This window comes from Dromiciops gliroides, chromosome 5 (assembly GCF_019393635.1).
Source record: "Dromiciops gliroides isolate mDroGli1 chromosome 5, mDroGli1.pri, whole genome shotgun sequence".
Classification (NCBI taxonomy): domain Eukaryota; kingdom Metazoa; phylum Chordata; class Mammalia; order Microbiotheria; family Microbiotheriidae; genus Dromiciops; species Dromiciops gliroides.
The window spans coordinates 156,105,393-156,125,411 of NC_057865.1; the positions used below are offsets into that span (position 1 = coordinate 156,105,393).

The 20,019-nt window shown below is 36.0% G+C and overlaps 1 protein-coding gene across 4 annotated transcripts in view; it reads right to left on the reverse strand.

Annotated features, from left to right (window-relative positions):
* CACNA2D1 (calcium voltage-gated channel auxiliary subunit alpha2delta 1) overlaps positions 1 to 15,719 on the reverse strand; it is a 720,406-nt gene extending 704,687 nt beyond the window's left edge. For 2 of the 4 annotated variants that reach the window (XM_043965813.1, XM_043965810.1), the window contains exon 1: positions 14,717 to 15,718. In XM_043965813.1, coding sequence (XP_043821748.1) covers positions 14,717 to 14,811 — 95 coding nt within the window. In that variant the 5' untranslated portion in view covers positions 14,812 to 15,718. Of the gene's footprint in view, positions 1 to 14,716 lie in introns of all 4 variants that reach the window. The other 2 variants (XM_043965811.1, XM_043965812.1) reach the window with 2 other exon arrangements.
* Positions 15,720 to 20,019: the final 4,300 nt, after the last annotated feature.

Here is a 20,019-nt window from a genome sequence, read left to right on the forward strand (position 1 = left end):
TCAATGGAACATAGTTAACTTCCTGTTCCCATCACTATCACCTCTCAAGTTCCCATCCATTCTGTTAGAGGTTAACAAGTTAGGAGTTAATACCATACCCTCTCTCTGCTTGGGAGGGGCCCTGTCAATTAAATTGCATTCAACAAGAATTTATGAAGCCTCCACCTAGTATTCACTAGACATCTAACATTAAGACATTTAAAATCAAGAAACCTGTAAGCCACAATTCCAGGTCTTATGTGACCACAACATATTTTCCAATGACCTATAGTCACTGCAGAATGTCAACTGGTACCATCAAACTAGAGGACATTTTTTTTTCTGGCCTGTATTATCTAAAACTAAAAGACCAGCCTAAGGTTAGAGGCATCAGCTATGGCCTGAGATCTTTCCGTTTGCCATAAGAAGTATAAAAATATTTACAGACATCTCCCCAGGAATATGGGCTTTTTGAAAAAGGAGAGGCAAGAGATATTTTATTTGGGGCCAATAAACAAAATCTTAATCCCTTTAACAACTCTTAACAACACCTTATCTTTTAAGTAAAGAAGAAGGCCAATATAGGACCCTAGAACAGAAGAATTCTTTCTTAAGACTTCTAGACCAAAGGTGTCACACTTGAAGCACAAAACTTCCAAATGGGGTCTGAGTCAGATGAATATATAATTGGGAAATTTTAAACCAATAAATAAAAATATAGTATGTTGTTGTGTTATATCAGTCATATTCAACTCTTTGTGACTCCATTTTGGGGTTTTCTTGGCAAAGATACTAGAGTGGTTTGCCATTTCCTTCTCCAGCTTCTTTTACAAATGAGGAACTGAGGCAAAACACAGCTAATAAATGTCTGAGGATGGATTTGAACTCAACAGTCTGAGTGAAAGATGATGAGGACCTGAACTATGGGAAAAGGTGTATGAATGGAGAGGGGCACATTCAGTGGACCCCCCCCCAAAAAAAGTTGTTATATAGTTTGGTAGCATACAATCTTGGCAAGAGAATGACTTTTTCCTTCCACATCTCAGTGCCCCCATGATCTGGAAAATCCACATAAAAAATTTTGGTCCTTTTTTTTGTACCAGAGAAGAAGTCTGAATTATTATGGTAATAAAAGATAAAATATTTTGATATTATACAATACTATACATATGTATACAATACTATATATATCATATGATGTTATACATATATTTTATGAACTTCTGAGCTTCTAAACTTTTTCTGTGTTATCTACAGGCCTTTGTGTGTCATCTGTGGCTTCCACAAAACTTCCCCAAAATTCCCATTTAATTTCTTATGCTGATCCTTGACATATTGGAAATGTGATGAGGAAAGTCACAATAGGGAAGGGTACTGTCTTTGACTGTTTAAAGTACTTTCTAAGGAAGAGGGAGTTAAATTCAAGTTGTAGCAACAGTTAGAAGCTGAAGATAGAATAAAGTTTGGTATAAACAAAGAAGTATTTACTATATGCTAGGCATTGTGCTAAGCACCAGGTATACACATACAAGTCCTTATCCTTAAGGATAACAACTGAGGGGGCATCAAGGTAGTAGAGTGGATAGAACACAGGGCCTGTGGTCAGGATGACCTGAGTTCAAATCCAGTCTATCTGTGTGACCCTCAGCAAATCACTTAATCCCAATTTATCTCAGTTCCTCATCTATAAAATGGGGACAGCCTGGAGAAGAAAGTGGCAAACCACTCTAGCAACTTTGTGAAGAAAATCTCACAATGTCCATAGGGCCATGTAGAGTCACACATGACTGAAAAACAACCACCACCACCCCCCTCAAGAAGCTTAAATTCTGATAAAGAAAAGTAAATTCTGATAAATGGACAAAAATAAGGAAAAAACTGTGAGGAATTATTAGTGCTATCCAAAGTGGAATGGGTTTCCAGGGGACAGAGCAGATTCCCTCTCATGAAACCTCTTTAAGCAATGGCAAGATGACTGTTTATCAGAAAGATTGAAGGGGCAGCTAGGTGGCGCAGTGGATAAAGCACCGGCCCTGGATTCAGGAGTACCTAAGTTCAAATCCGGCCTCAGACACTTGACACTGTCAAGCTGTGTGACCCTGGGCAAGTCACTTAACCCCCATTGCCCCCCCCCCCAAAAACAAAACAAAAAAACAAGAAAGATTGAAGAAGAAATTCTTGTCTAAGTACAGATTGGACTAAATAGCTCTAGAATTGCCTTTTTCCCCCCCAATTCTGTGAATCATGTAAGAACACCAGATGACAAGATTGAAAGCTGGAAGGAGCCCCAAAGACTACATGCCTTCCAGTAATCCCAGAAGGAAGATGTAACGTCCCTTGCACCATAGCACACATTCTCTTATTATTAGTTCTAAGTAATTAGATCTCTCAGCAAGTAGTGGGGAGGAGATGAAGCAGCTACTTGTTGACCCTAGAATACCAAATTCTGCTTAATGTCTCATGTATTTCACAAGAATGGAATCATAGAAGACAACTCACTAGCCAAAAGCTGAGAAAGGGACAGGGTGTATCATAAAAACCCAAATCAGGGCTTGCTAAACTCCAGCGACACCATTGTCATGGTCATTTACCCTCACAGACCCAGCTGGCTCCTAGACACCAGACAGACAAGTTGTGTCAAAGCTAATAACTCAAGGAGATGAATGACCTTGTCTAATTATCATGCATGGTTTGCTCCGTGATATGTGACCATTCCCTTATGTGTGTTCTGTTACTACCAGGCATTAATATAAATTTTATTTTATACAATTATCCAGGCAGGCAAAGCCTTGACACTAATGTCTCAATCCCCAGGGACTTAGGCTGTGAGTATACACACACGTGCATACATTGCAATAAAGAATTGCTCCATGTGAATTAATTCTGATCTCTACATTTATATCGACAGGAAAATCAGGTGTTTCCACTGACAACCATGCATCCAGTATGTTTAATTTAAAGCAATCTCTGCACGCTCCATTGTGCACATGCTCCTGAGGCTTCACACAGCTCACTCCTTTGAATATCCTCACACTTCTGCAGAAGCAAATTAAAACCAACTCTAATATAATGCCTTGGCAAGGAAGAGTAGCTTTTTAAAGTGACAGCGTCATAAAGATTTTACACATTTCCTTCTGTGGAGAATGTCAAAATGATTGCCATGGAGAAGCCTATTTCTGGCACTTGAAAACTAGCTCTTTCACTTCTTATCATCAAGAAATACTTATTAGTCATGCTATTAATTTATAGTCTGAAACATCTCTCCTCCAGCCCCCAAGCTAAGTACTGAAGACATAATTTTATTAAACTATGGCTTGCCCACCCTGGGTGAAGTTTTATCAAAGGCCTATTGCCTTGATTTTGTAGATCAAAGGGAATGGGGCAAATGAATGTGACTAATATTCTAGAAGCAAATGAGACCCTGATCTTTTTCTAAATGTGCTTGGTAGTTTTTATGTTTGTTTTTAATTAACTTCTGTATTCTTGGTTTTTTAAAAAAAATTCTTTTGATTTTACTATTCAACATACCGGGTGTTCTGATGATCACCCTTTTGGATCATGTAGTCAACAGGGAGATTTTTTAAAAAATATTTTTCAAAGTAAGGAAAAAAATTATTTAAGGAGTAAGAATTGCTAGCATTTGGGTTATAACTTCTTAAAAAACAGAATCAATCTCTTTTCTGTATATGCTATCCCCTGGGTGGATTTGGGAGGGACCTAAACTGAAATGCCTAGGGATTATTTTTTTTTCTCAGTCTCTTTTCCTCTCTCTCCTTTTTAGGGTACTACTATTGCCCTAGATTTGGATATCAAGGCTTATTCTAGCATGCCAGAATATCTGCTGTCTTCATTCCCCTTTATTCTCTCAGTAGAATGAATAAATATACTCTAAGTTACTCTTTCAGAAATACTAAGCTTTCTCCTCTCCCATCTTTCCAGGTTAGTTGTTATAGAGCTTAATACTACAGTTTACTGAGCTAAGGTCATCATGTGCAGAAATATCACATCCTCCTCCAGTGCAATATTTTAATTCTTGTCTGTTCCAGACTGTAACACTGACACTGGCCATGTTGTATGTAGACATGCTATTTTTTCATAAGGTATAAGAGATGAGAGGGCAAAATTCAACAACAAATATGAAGCATCTACTACCCCGAATTATGATGGACACTGGGAGAAACCAAGATAATGAAACCATTCTTCCCCTCAATAAGCTTATATTCTACTAGAGATTTGGGATGATAGAATACACCAGATACATAGATAAGTATAAAACTCTCTAATTTATCTTCATTATGAGAACAAGTCAAAGTATATACCCTGCTGATGATCAGTACATTGTATTTTCCTATATTAAAGACATTATGAATGTTGTTGCCGTTAGTAATGTTAATCTCAGTAAAGAGTGAATATGGAAAGCACTTGGCTTATTGTGAGATCTGGGTTTCAACCAAGGCTACCTCTGGGTTTTGTTTGTTTGTTTCTGGTGAGGCAATTGAGGTTAAGTGACTTGTGCATGGTCACACAGCTAGTAAGTGTCAAGTGTCTGAGGCTGGATTTGAACTCAGGTCCTCCTCAATCCAGGGCTGGTGCTCTATCCATTGTGCCACCTAGCTGCCCCATTACTTCTGGTTTTTATGATAAAAAGCAAGTTATCAGTTAATTTCTCAGAACTTCATTTTCCTGATTGGTAAATTATAGTAATGGTCACTGTACTCCACAATTTATCATTTGCAATGTGTTATATAAATAATAGCTAATGGTGGGGAAGGTGGTAATTCACATTTAGATAGTTTGCTGCCAACTAGGTAGCACAGTGGATAAAGTGCTAGATCTGGTGTCAGAAAGACATCTTCCCAAGTTCAAATCTGGCCTCAGACACTTACTAGCTGTGTGACCCTGGGCAAGTCATGAATCTTGTTTGCTTCAGTTTCCTCATCTGTAAAATGACCTGGAGAAGCCAGTACCTTTGCCAAGAAAACACCAAATTGAATCACACAATCAGATATGTCTACAACTACTAACCAACCAATATGCATCATTTGCAAAGATCTGCTTTGGAATACTTAAAATAGTATAGTACAGGAAGAGGGTAGGTAAACAGAAAAATCATATCCAAAACTAGAAATGAAAGACTTTACTCTTTATATCACATCTCTTTCAAAGCCACAGATCTAATTTTAATATACCCATCTGAACCAATTTATGGTAGTACCAAAGAAACCAAGGTTATTTTTTAGGTTGTGATAGCAACCATTCATGCAAACAACCTTGAAATTCTGGGAATGCTGAAATTGCAGCAACAATAAGAGTCATTGATACCAAAGCCTTGACCTTTCAAGATATTCAGAGATCTTAATTTCTAGACTAAGCAGAGGAATTTATAAATTAATCCTTCTTACTTATCATTGTTTTATTATTTTGCCAAGCACTCTCCTTTATTCAAAAATGTGTTTATATATTACTTCATTTGCTTGATTAATATTTATTTCAGGCCCATAGTGATCCCTTTACTAAAGGGGGATTATATTAAGATGGTGTTAAACCACACAACTATCAGACTCGTTTGCTTTACTAAATATTTCTAATAACTATATAGTTTTTGCTCTTGGTTTTTAACAGCTTTCTAGAAGACATACTTATACTCACCAGTCCTCAATAACATCCATGTAGTGGTTAATCTCCATTACAAAAATAGGAAGGAATAAAAGCCACATGAAATGGGTTGTAACTAGACAAAGAAAAGTCAGTAATAAACCCTAGTCTTATTTTTCCTTGTCAGCTATCCTCAGTCTTGTGAATTATTGATTGATGATTGGACTACATGGAGAACCCTTACCACCTCCAGAAACAGAAACCCCTTGCCTAATTAAGAGAGAGACAGAGGGACTCAACAGTGTCAGACGTGCAGAGACAGAAAGTCAAAGGGAAAACAGAGAGGCAGAGAAACCACACGCATTCCCAAGTTGATACCCTGAGAAGAGATATGAAGAGCTGAAAAGGAATGTAGAAAGGTTAAGATAAGACTGAGAAACTCTCTTGAAATCTTGCCTTGAAGATTAACTCTAGGCATCCCAGAGATCTCCCAATCTTAGCAATTAGCATTTAACATTAGGAGTCCCTTTAAATCCTGTTTGAGAGTATGGCTCAATATTTGGGGGGGCTGTCCCAAAGATATTCACCAGATTACAATGGTTTACCACATACTACATCCTACCAAATCATACTGGTTTACTTTTTTTTGGGGGGGGGGGCAATTGGAGTTAAGTGACTTGCCCAGGGTCACACAGTTAGTAAGTGTTAAGTGTCTGAGGCCAGATTTGAACTCAGGTCCTCCTGACTCCAGGGCCCATGCTCTATCCACTGCCTCACCTTAGCTGCCCCATACTGGTTTACTTTTGACTTACTTTCTTATGTTTCAGGTTTCATTTTTTATGATTTTATTTGCATTTGCTCTTGAGACATTTAAAGGGGGAAGGGGGAATTGCTTTTAAAAAAAATGAATAAATATGTGGCATTCTTGTTTTTAGAACCTCTCAAATAGAATCCAGTTGGTGTGATTTTGAGCTTGCTTCCCAGAGTCCCACTTACCTTGAAAGTATTGGCTTTAGAGACATTTCATGAAATATGGAAGAACAAAATTTCCTACTCCAGCACTTTTTTCTTCTGTACTGCTAGCATTTGATCGAGCTTTTAAATGATATATTTTTTCTAATATTTTTTATCTAACAAATCGCTTTCCCAGGATTTTGTGAGAAGTGTAATATTTAAATTCTCTTATATTCTGGAATTTGAACCATTTTATCATCTTTGTTTTCTGAAGTCAATGTGTAATCCAGAGAACTAGGACCCTGAGAACTGAATAGTAAATACTTTAAATATTTCTTTTAAAATTGTAGACAAACACGCACTTCATGGACAAATCACTACAACTACCTTAGGCTCATCAGTAAAATGAGAATGCTATCTCCAATATCTACATCAAAGGGTTATTAATGAGCATGAAATAAGAGATGTCTATACATAACTCTTTGACAGCCTTAAAGCATTATGTAAATGTCAGCTATTATCATCCTCTTTAATATTGGGATTACTTTCTCTGGCACTCTCAAACTTGACATTTCCCCTACTTTTGCCAAAACTTTTCATTATTTTTTCAAAATAAGCAATATGCCCAGGATTTATGTAGAGTTTTATTTTTTTCTATTACCCTGTGATCCTGCCAAATAATATATTTCTCTCCTTTCATCATCAGTTTATAAGCTTTTAATTTGGTAAGAACAAATTCCATAGGTCTTTCTAACCTTTTCCCTAAATCCAGATGTTATATCCAAGGATCTTCAGACAGACAAATCCTCAATCAATAGTCTTATTTGTCTGATTTTTTTTTCTTATAGAGCACTGATTTACTTATCAATGAAAAATGATCAACATGAGGATTTCAAAATAGCTCAAAGTCTTAAGTGATACTGGAAAAAATATTTTAAAAATAGATAGAATTGTAATGAGGAAATCTTAAAAATTAAGACCCATGAACATGTAGTGTAGAAGAAAAGGATTCTTTCTCTTCAATGGTTATACCTCACATCAATAAATAAACATTTCAAAAGAATGAGAGGGGGTGGGGGGTGGGGAGGGAGGGAGGGAGTGGACAAGTGCATGCTAAAGTATCATTTTTAGTTGTGACTGGAAGACTAATGTGCTATTTCTGTGAAGGTATTTAAAGAGAATACCTCAAAGTGGTTTATAAATGACCACATTTAATATATATGATACTTCTCTCAAATGTAAATCAGATTCTGGAATAGTAAATACCCATCAACTTTCAGTCTGCTTCTCTTAATGCTGAACTGGTTCTGTATTTGAAAGTTCTACAATTAAAAATGCAAACTGATGATAAAATTCAACAGAAGCATATGGTAGCAGAAAAATTCGTCAGAAGCAAGTGTTAAAATAACATTTAACCAGAAATATTCCATATTCATATTCAAAGAGTATTTCAAGCACTTCTTCATATAGAACAGCCTGATTTTGAATTACTGTAATTAAGTGTAAAAGTGTGCTGATTTGTTGGTCCCACAATGTCAATCTTTCCCACAAACTTGTTAGTCTCTCTATAAATAAATGGGGGGGGGGAAGTGGTGGTGAAAGCAGCAATAGTAAGATTCATTATCCCCTGACAAATGTGACAGTATAGATGATACACATATGTATACATATGCTAAATTATATAAATATATGTAAAGGGTATATGATTATAATTGTATAAATATATTAAGAAGACAGGGATATGCTAAGGTATATATTTTTCTTGTGGGAAAGCTAGGTCTTTGTTGTTTGAAATGCTACAATACGTTGCCAAATTTATTTGTCTTCTGAAAATAAAAAGTTAATGTGTTTAATTGGATTACATTTATTTACCATACAGTGATCTTAAAAACAAGAACATGAACATTTCAAGATCAAAATGGTTTTTCTTTTGCTTTTCCTAAAAGGATGACAAAATTGTCTTTAGAATTACATTTTTTCATATACCAATAATGAATCATTTAAAAATTTGGGTCTTGTAAATATTATATTGGAGAAAATTAGCTAAATTTCCTTACATAAAACCCTCATGTTATGACATATGTATGTAACTATTATAAAACTAAACTTAAGTACAAAACAATTTTATGAACAAAAAGACCCTATGTATAGGGAGAACCCCCCCCCAAGTGAATAGTTATCTGATATATAACCAATAAGACATAGGAAAATATATGTACGTATATACATTCACATACAACAAACTCAGAGTTATTTAATTCGCTAATTAGATTGTCTCAGTAGGGTCATGTCATTAATATTTTAAATCCCTTGAAGAAAGATGGTAAAAAGCCAAATTGAAAATAACAGCACATATCAATTCCTATTAAAACCTGCTGCCTTTTTGCTGTCCTCCAGGGAACACCTATCATATGTACTATGGCACAATAGCAATACAGTTTGTTGTTCATCATGGTATTGCATGTTATGAGAAACATATACATGTAGACATTTGAAGACACAAAAGAGCATTAACATTATATGTATGTATGTATATGTGTATGTATATATATATATACACAAACACACATATATATACATACATATACACACACACACACATATATATATATATAGTGACACATACTGTTTCATATTACCTAAATTAAATTTCTAGCCATTTATCAAGGAAGAGAATAATTACAATGGAAAACTCCTAAATGAAAGACTTGAGAACGGTTTTAACTCTGCACAGAATAGTCCAGGAAGTCTTATAAAGTTGGAGGAATACAATTAATGCTCCATGCTCAAGAGTTTTAAAGGTGTTTTTTTTGCTTTGCTTTTAATTAAGACAATAATAAAATCTTCATTACAAATTGTAAGAGACCATTATTAGTGAAAGTCATAGGCTATTTACTAAGATATGAAACAAAAGCTCTTTGAAAATTCTTTGGTTTAAGAATTTAGAGTTAATGTGTATTTACATGTTTATATACATAACATATGCTATATGTATTAAATGTAACATGTAATACATGTTTTATTTGTGTACATGTACACATTCATATGGTTGTGCCTATAAGCATGTAGATGCATTTCTACAAATCTATAACAGATAAGCAAATAAGCACATTTTTTTTAACCCATTGAAAATCAGTTTGTGGCCCTGCTGTTTTGACCTATAGAGGTATTTTTAAAATTTGGATATGTTCAAATAATAAATGAATTCAAAAGGAAGAAAAACAGAAAAGGCTTAAGTATCTATATGCCAAAAGAAAGATTGACTCTTCATTTTTGAATTTTGAGTGACATAATGCTCCCATCTGAATTATGAATGAATGTTATTTAAAATTATGCACAGGTTAGGTAAATGTCATACTTTGTATACAATATGTAACTTGCACATTTTATACTTTGGTCATATCCCAGAAAGAAGACAAGTAGGGCATTTTTATTATTTCACCTTTTTCTTGATTTGAAGTTCAGGAAATATTATCAATAAAAGATGTTGAGAAACAGCTACATTTCATTCAAACACAAGAGTTAGTTGTCCTTCCCGATTACAGTATAAAATATCTGTTCTGATGTCAGGTCCTACATTAAATGCTTAAAAAAGAACAAGCTTTAATTTAAACATACATATCTTGGTCTTTTTCATCTAGATTCTGCCACTTTGGGGGGGGGGGGGAATCTATCTACAGTAACCAAAGAAGGAAAGGTATATCAACATATATACATTCACTCTCACTTAGCTCTTCATTCCTAACTTGTCTCCCTTCCTGTACTTTTTCAAACTGTGTATGTGTTTATCCAACAAGAATGTCAGTGTGTTCCCAACAAATTCCAATGCAAAGGTGAATCTATAGTAATATAAATGTGACTGTGTTCAAATTTACATGGCCATTTTTAAGGAAAAGTGAATTTGCTGAAAGTTTTAATCACCTGTAGCTTTAGAATTTTTGGAGAATAGCTGATAGGAAAGACAAGTAGGAAGAGAAATTTAGGAATACAACATATCTTTATCTTTCCTCTTCTTCATTTTGCCTTTTGAGCCATGAGAAACACAGTTCAAGATGTACTCTGTGAGAGCAGTCATTGCTAAAGATCGATGAGAATTGAGTAACCATTTCAGGGATGATACAGAAGCAATACCTTTTCCTATGCTATGTCTTAACAACAAAAATTGCCCTAACATTTTCAAATACATGCCATGGAAATTCAAGGAAGCAAATGAGTTATTCTTTTATAGAATTCTACTTAGAGGGGGTAATTTATAATTTTCTCCATACAGACTCAGCCATATCAGACAGTCCCCAAAATAACAATAGCTATGTCACGAATGATATTTGACTCTCTGGCATTTTTGAAGGACTGCATAAGAAATAAGGCATGATGTAGGAGGAAAGGCTTTACATGACATTGAGCTATAAATATCAATGGAAAGCTTTTGAAAAACATATATAGTGTGGCAGCTAGAACACCACACTAAGAAATCAAAGAGAAAGGCCTTTACTTAAGTGCATTTGTATAATGGGGTATGTTGATATTTTGCATTTTAAATCTGTCATGTTGGAGCAGATGCTCTAACAAACTGTTTCTAAAACTAAGAGATGGATCCCTACTCTGAAAGCTGATTAAAAAAAAAAAAGGTAGGATCCTAGCAAAGGCTAAGTATGCAATCACTGTATTTCACATCCCACTCTAAGACAATCCCTATTAGATCATTGTTAGGCTATTTAAGCTTATTTTATTTTTGAAAAAATAAGAAAGTTATTAAATACTAAATGAAAACACCAGAATTCATTTTTGTACGTAATAGAGCACCAATTTTAATATTAATTCTTAGTGATAGAACATAGTGAATGTTTAATGAGGTTAGATCTATTCTTTCACTACAGTGAAAATGCTATATTTTCAGGTAGGTTGAGCCACAAGCAGGGACCTTAAGGATGTATTTAGCTTGCTTTATAGTTCTACTATATCAGCATACTATAATATTAAACATTGCTAAGATTTCATACCCCATAAAATCATGGTATCATTTTAATTTTGAATGACTACTTCCACCTTAGGTTTCAATCAAATCATTGTATTGTAGTGCTTCAGAATTTTCTGATGGTGAGAGTATATTGTTCCCTCTTATGCTTATTTATTACAGGATCCTTCTAAATCTAAGATGCTACAATTTCTGAAACAATAAAAAGAACCAAAGGGAAAATTGCAGAAAAGAGATATTTTATGAATAATGTTAAAATATAAAAAATATTTTACTTAAATATTGTAACAATTCATTTTTAAAAGATATATACATTAGATGTGAGGCTTATACAAATAATCTATCATAATTAGTTTCGCATGCAGAGGATGTAAGAAAAAGTGGACTAGAATATATGAAAGAAATCATCATGCCTTATTCTAGGTTTCATGAAATTTGATCATAAATTGAGCCTGTCTTAGGGGAAAAAAGGTCTAATATTGCAGTCTAGGATAACACCAACTTTTCAAATAAACATCCTGTCAAAAAGAATGTAAATGTCATCTACCAAAGACCATTCGCCCTCTTCCCCTAGTTAGTGCAAAACCTTGCTTATAAATTTTATTTCTGAAGTAATTAATTCTGAAATCTCATCTTTAGATAATTGTAAATTGTATCCCCCTCATCCCCTAGTCAGTACAAATCACTGCATATTCTCTTCTGACATAATTCATTCTGAAATCCCATGTTTGGATAATAGTAAATTGTATCATTTTTATGTTTTCTCCACTGATAGAAAAAAAAAAGAAAAGAAATGAAGAGCAACATCTCCTTTTAAGTCTGTGTTTGCTATATCTTATGAGGCTACCCCTGAGTTTTCTTAGTGAACAGGTAGTTGGGTGTGTTTCCATTTTAGACTACTGAAAATCAATTAGTTGTTTAAGAATAGTATTTATTACAATTTACTCTAATGCATGAAATACTTGCAATTTAATATTCGTCTATGGATACATTTTCAAGAAATTGATCCTGTAAATTTTTTCAAGGGGACATTTTTCCAATTGAATTTTAAAAATAATAGTACTTTTATAACCACTAGGGTAATGATTCATTTTTATAAAAAAATGTGTTCAGGATCTAGAAAGGAATAGTGTCATTTAAAAAAACCAGGGGCACAAAATGCTCAAGTCAAATAAATGTAGTCAAAGCATTTTGGAGATAACTATACTTGGAAGAATCATAACTTTATATGGGACAAGAGCTTACAATTTGTAAACTGCAAGCAATACATTTAAGTACTCACTTTATAGGTCACCCTCCTGACAGCAATAGAAATGAGAATCTGAATCTGATGTAAATAGTTTGGCATCATTATTTGGCTAACTCTTCCTTTCCTTAACATGCAGTGTCACCACCTGGATATCTTGCCAATTATCACACTTTATTTATTTATTTATTTCCTCTACATTAAGCGTGCGGAAGCAAATCTTGTTACAGAAGATGCTCTAGGAAGAGGCAATTTTTTAATACATTATTTGGCAAAAAGAAAAACAAAACAGTATTGGTGTTATACTCTCACTGTTTAATGTGCGAATTCTCTATATTTCTATACTTATATCTAATGCAACAAAGACTGGGAAGTGAACCTATTAATAACTACTCCAAAGAGTCCTAATTGGTGAAAATACATGGCTGGTATCCACTAAAAAAACTCTAGTCTTCAGCAGTAAGCCAGTAAAGGACAGCAAATCCTTTATAACACAAAATACCAGGAAAGAGAAGGCTACCTTTGGCTTTGTTTTTGTTATGTAAAATGCATTAAAGTGAGTCATCCACTTAAAATTACCTACTGGTGGTAGCTGTAACCCAGTTTCAGAACTAAAATAAATGCTTCCCAAAATGCCTGTTAGGTTATTCAGTGCACTAAAACATAAATGTGAATGATGACATGTAGGTTCACATATATGTATAGCTATTTGTGCATAAGTACATGAAATTATCTCCCTAAGATTTTACAATGTTTCTTCTGAAAGTAAAGGAAATTATTCTTCCCCACACCTTCCACGAGAACCTGTCTACCTCTAAAAGCCATATTACTGCAGTGATTGGTAGGATTATTATTTACAAGACGAGTTAGTTTTTTGACAATGAGAAAAAAATTCAAACGGCCCTGTAAATAACTCTTTAGTCTTTCCTTCAGAAACTAGATTTGTTGACAGCCCCCAACTTCCTATTGTTCATTTTAACTACTTAAACTAGCTGGCTCAGCTTTGCTGGCATAGTCCAGCAAAAGAAGATAAGAAAGAAATGATAACGTGTTCCTAGGACCCCCAGCAAGTCCACTAGAAGTGACAAAATATTCGGGAGTCCTGGAGGGAGGTACACTTCACATAAGAATAGCTGTCAAGTGCAACCAGTCAATTGTCAACTAAACAACTTTTGTTAACAAGCCAATTACAGTCGAATCCGAGGCCAAGTACTGAAGGTGTTAGCCCTCTGCTGACTCAGGCTTGGGGGAAAAAAAGATATATCTATATAAAACTCATATGTATTTGTTTATTAAATCTTAACAGAATCAAAGCTTTTCAGAGGGCCTTGGTTACATGTGAACGAACATGTGTCCGGCTGGAAACTTTTCTTTCAGCACAGCTAAACTAAAAAGAGGGCAATTGAGAAATAGGCTAAAGTAATGGAAACAAAACAAAACAAAACAAAACACCCCTAGATTTTAAAAAGTCGCTCATTTTCTATGTGGATGTTTTCTTGCCTGAGCCCGCCTAGCCCTGAACCCAACACCCGATGCGGGAGATTTCGGATTTCACGTTTATTTTCTAAGCGCAAACCCTGCAAATACCTCCCCATTTGTCATTTTCATCTCGGATTCTGGTATTTCTTCCTCCTCCTCCCTCCCTCCCCCCCAACCCCAAGCAAGAGAGCCAGTAACTCCTGGTAATTTACAATCCCCCGCCCCCAACTCTCTCGAGCTCGCTCTTTCTCCCTCAGCCTTCCTTGCTCGCGCGCTCTCTCTTTCTCTCTCTCTCTCTCTCTCTCTCGGTCTCTCTCTCTCTCTCTCTCTCTCTCTCTCTCTCTCTCTCTCTCTCTCTCTCTCGCTCGCTCTCTCTCTGTCACACACACACACACACACACAGATATACATACAAACATACGCACACGCACACACATGAAGACGTTGTCCACATCCCTCGCCAGCCCCAACTCATCGGGTGGACTTACGTGACTGCCGAAGGAAAAGGTTCTTCCGATGAAGGGTTGATCAGCAAAGATTGGAAAAGTGTCAGACTAAAGACTAGCAGCCAGCCAGCAGCCATCTTCGGGATAGAAGATCGATTCTCTCTCTTCCCCCCCCGCTTCTCACTCCCTCCCCAACTCAGGGGGAAAAAATAAAAATGATAATGGAACAAACCGGGAGGAAGAGGGGGGAGAAAAGGCAAAACACCAGTGCACACACTGCAAAGAAAGACGCCTGGAGATAACGCAAGCAAGGTGCCAGAGATGGGGAGGGGCTCGGTGGGGGAGGTAGGGAGAACAAAATCGAGATCTAGAATGAGGGACCGTGGCAAGAGAAAAACACACTAGACTCTGACTGCTACTCCCTACAGCAGCTTCATCTGATCAGCCGCCATCAGGGTTACTTTTGTAACAGATCTCGGCTAGCACTCTCTTTTCTGTCTCCTCTCTCCCTCTCTCGGTTTCCTTCCCTGATTTATTCCCCTGATTGCAGAGTAGAAGGAGGAGGCGGAGGCGGGGGCGGAGGAGGGGTGACGGTAATGGGGAGGGGGGGAAGTAAGGAGGGGGAGTGAAGAGGCAGAGACTTGTGGAAAAGCGAGGTTTCTTCTTGCTTCTTCTCTGCAATGAGCAGACGGGCTCTGGGAAAGTCACAGGGTGGTGGTTGGGGGTGGGAGGTAGGAGGGGAGGGTGTCAGATGAGCCTAGAGGAGCCCGACCATGAGCAGCTCTCCATAGAAGGAAAGCATAAAAGGAACTCCCAAAGTCAGCATCTGAGCTCTCTCCCGAGTCCCCGGGGTGGAGGAATGGTACCTAACCCCGTGGGGCTGGCAGGGGAAATGCAACCACCATATCCCAGAAGGCATCCGAAGACTGTATTATACTCCAACAAAAGTGCTTGGCACGCTCTGAGATTCAGATCTTTGTGAGTTATTTTTGAACAACGCTTGCAACGTTCTCCCACCCCTCCTCGGAGACACAAGAATAAACTGCCTGCCTAGGAAACGTGGAGAAGCGATTTGACAACAGAAGTAGGAGGGCATTTTTTAAAAAAATGATTTTTTTTTAGAACCACTAATGATTTTCTACCAGGTGGCACTATTTGCCTGTGTCTGGTTCCTTTTCTCCGTGCCAGCTCGGATCCAGTCACATATCTAGTATCTCTGCTATCACTAGTTATTGGGTTTGCTGCCTTGCAACGAGGCTAGTTGAAGAGCAGGGCAGAAAGAGTTGGGTAATGGAGGGGGTATGGGACTGGTACTGCTATAATAGTATACATTTACCTGTATAGCAGGGAGTTGGAGGGAGAAAATTCTTCACTAACCTAGAACATTCATGGAAAGGTTGGGAACAATTTTTTTTCCTCCAATATTTTCAGGAAAAAAACCTGGGCATGCTTGGTTTCCCAGAGTTTCAACTTTGTCCAGGGTTCATATTTGTGAAAGAAGAGACAGGTGCAACAGGCACCCGTGCTCAAGTGATTGAACCTCAAACAGGTGGGATGGATGGAGCCAAAAGAGAGAACGAGGGACTGGCAACCCTAATCAGCTGTTGCCTGCATCTTTCTAATGAGTCACTTACATTTTGGAATCACTGATTTAGGTGAGAGGCAGTACATAAAAATAATTGACAGGGCAACTGGCTTAGTCCATTGCCCTCTGTTGAAGTGGGGCAAATACAATAATGGGTACAATCCTTTGCAAACTTTAGAATGCTCTATAAATGCTAGCTATTATTATTTTCCATTATTTTTATTCCTTGTTACCTCTATGCATTCCCACACCAACTACTGGCCCCTGAAGGGATTGGAGCAGGTTGTTGAGCTAAAAAGCTATTAGGGATAATCAAGCTGCAGGTTGTAGAGCTACTAACAATGAACCAGGGATATAGTTTACTTTTAATATGGTAACATTAAATTACCTCCCCTAGTAATATCACCATTGACTTAGATGAGTGGGAGGCAGAAGAAGGTTGGCAGCATTTTAGAAAATGCTTTCTGTATTTATATACCATATCACTAAATAAGCTGTGTAAGAGCTATGCTATTTGGGGGTGACTGGAAAGTTTTAGACCCAATTTGGTTTTATAATTCTTAAGATGAATTCAATGAATCAAGGCCCTGATCTGCTCTTCCATTTAAAAAGACTCCATAATGCACACAAAGCTCTTCAATATTGAGGAAATCCCTCTATAATGAATTATTGGAAAGAGTTTCCCCTTTGAAGTCCAGGAACTGGGTTCAAATCCCTATTTTGCTATTTAAAACTTGAAATTGTACAAAATCAATTAACATTTGTTACCCGTCCATCCTGGTTTCCTTATCTTCAAATGAGGCCTTTGGACTGAATGATTTCTCAGATTCCTCTCAGTTCTCAGTCTATGAATCTGGCCAAGGGGGGTGGGGGGAGAAACACATAATAGAAAAGAATAATCCCTCATGATCATTACTCAACTTAGTACCCGTACTTTTTAATTTTATTTTTTAAAAAATCTTCTCTTTTATCTTTCTGTTCTTTGTTTTCCAAATGTCTTCAATTTGTCTATCTTATTCTTAAATTTTCCCTTGCAAAGTGTCCTCCCTACCCCACCCCCAGGGATTTAACTTAGGTTTATTTTATGCAAGGCATAAGGTGGTGAGGCAGTAGAAGCTCTATAAATGAGGAATGGAGTGGGATGTGATGGAATTGAACACTAGAGCACAGAAAAGAAATTTTATACAATTGAAGATGACATTTATTTTCTTTTTTTCTTAAGAATTGAATTACCAAATAGAACAGTAAATTGTTTTTTCAACTGTTAATGATCCAAAAATAGATTTTTGTCTTTTTTGGTTTTTTTTAAATCACGGGGTTGTACCTGCATTAGCAATAACCAAAAAATTAGGTTTATGTTATTGTCTATATGATATGTTGATATTATAACAGCCTTGCCACAAAAAAAAGAAAAAAAGTAGTATGTTAATATATTCTGTCAATTATTTCAGTAATGAATCAAACTTCCTACTGTGATTTGCTATGTTCCAGTCTTCCATCTTTCCAAATAGTGGATTAAAAATGAAAGTATATAATAAACTTTCAGGGAGCCTAGATCTTACTTCATAATTAACTTAGTTGGCCTTAAGTCAAATCTCAGTATCTTTGTATTCCTCTGATGAAACACTGTATATTCTTCAATATCCAGTTCTCTGAAATGAACTCTTGCTTGTACAATTCTAACTGAAGTATTTGGTTTGTAGTTATGAGTTTAAATCACAGCTGGCATTCTTTTATGAGATTCATTATTAATTACTTTTTTTTTTTAACAACATAAGTCTTTTAATCAGGCATGCATGGACTAAACATGGCTTTTATGTTCTGTATAGGGCAAATGAAACAAGGTCATTTAAAATATAATGTTACCTTACTATTTGGTGTTCCATAGTTGTCCAAGTTCAGTTCTCTTATTTTGGAAAATTGCATATACATCAGAGAGCATGTCATTAATTTTAATAAGACTTTGCTTAGTAAAAGTAACATAAGTGAATATAGTTCCTGGGTCATTTTAATCACCAAATTTAATCACCACAGACAACCTAGTTGCCACTTTAGACAGAACTTTCATTGTTCTTTTCATCACAATCAATGGATATAGTGTTATATACACTGAAGGGAAAGAGGAAGAACAGATGAAATAGTTTTAGAATTATCTACTAATATTTAAGTTTGACAAAATAAAGTAAATATCAACATGAATTAATGCTTGGTAGATGGACATTTTACATTTAAATGGTAACGAGGAAGTAAATTTAAAGAAAATTTAGTGTTCTAGAAGTGATTTTTTTTTTAAAGAGAAGTCCATGGTCAGTAACATTTTAAGGAAGCTTACAGAGCCAGGAAAGTGGCACAGTGGATAATGTTGGTTGGGGTCAAGAATACCTGAATTTAAATCTTGCCTCAGACCCTGGGCTAGTGACTTAACTTTTCTCAGCCTCAATTTCCTCATCTGTAAAATAAGGATAATAATAGTCCTACCTCAAAATGCATAAAAATGCTTGCTACCAGTCCTTCTCATTTACATAGGTTTAGAAAATCTAAGAACTGACCATATAGTTTTGTTTTGACTACTACAAGCATCAGTGGTCTGAAATTCTAATACTCTGACAATTCAGTGAATGTTATTGATTCGGAGAATTTTTGTTGAGATTAATTTAAGTTGCATTAAACCTGGCTTTGTGTCCATGATAAGCAGCCTAGCTAACATGCATATGTGTAATACTTCTAAGCTTCCCTAGGTTATTATTTAACTCCTTTCAGCTCTCCTGGTCTAGATAAAGACAGGGTCAAGACTGGAAATTCCCTTGATAGTACTGAAGGAGTGTGCTATAGTGGGAAAGAACAATAGATTTGACCTCAGAAGGCCTGGATCTGAACACTTAATCTGATGCTAGTTGTGTGACCTTGAACAAGTTCTTATATAGAATCATAGAATCCTCAGTTTAGAACTGTAAATACCTTACAGATCATTAAGTCCAATCTCCTTATTTTACATATTAGGAAACCAAGTTCCAGAAAGATTTAAAGACTTTTCCAGAATCATGCAGCTAATAAATTTCTTAGATGGAATTTGAACCCAGGATTTCCTTACCTGAGGTCAAGTGCCCTATATATTTTCTTGGTCTCATTTTCCTCAATGGTAAAGTGAAAGGATTCACTTAGATGCATTCTAAAGTACAACATGCTTATGAATCTAAAATTCTGAGATTCTATTTTGTGAGGCACAGAGGAATGGGGATATTAGTTGTCAAGATTCTTGAAAAGAATGATATTCAATGCTTTAGAAATGCAACAGAACCCCAATACAACCAAAGTTTACATACAAGGATTAAATATACATGAATATTTCTGGCACGTATTAAAAATGCTTGTTGTTTGATGCATAACATCCCCTGAAATATTACTATAGTCAAAGTCTATTAGGCAGATGTTAATATTGCTATCCTCCAGCCACATTAAAAGGTATTTCCATTGTACTTGAAAGACTTATTTATGTATATGCACACACAGAAATATATACATATAACTACATGTACATGCATGTATGTATAGATAATGTATTATGAAATATATATCCAATGGCAGTATATTAGAGCTGGAAAAGTCTAAAGAGGTCCACTAGTCTTCTTGATTCCAAATCCAACTCCATCCACTCTGCCATATAGTTGCTTATATATGTGTGTGTATATCTACTGTAACGATTGGAATGATGCCACCTTCTGGAGACTTACTGTAGAAGAGTTCCGCCCATGGAGCGAAG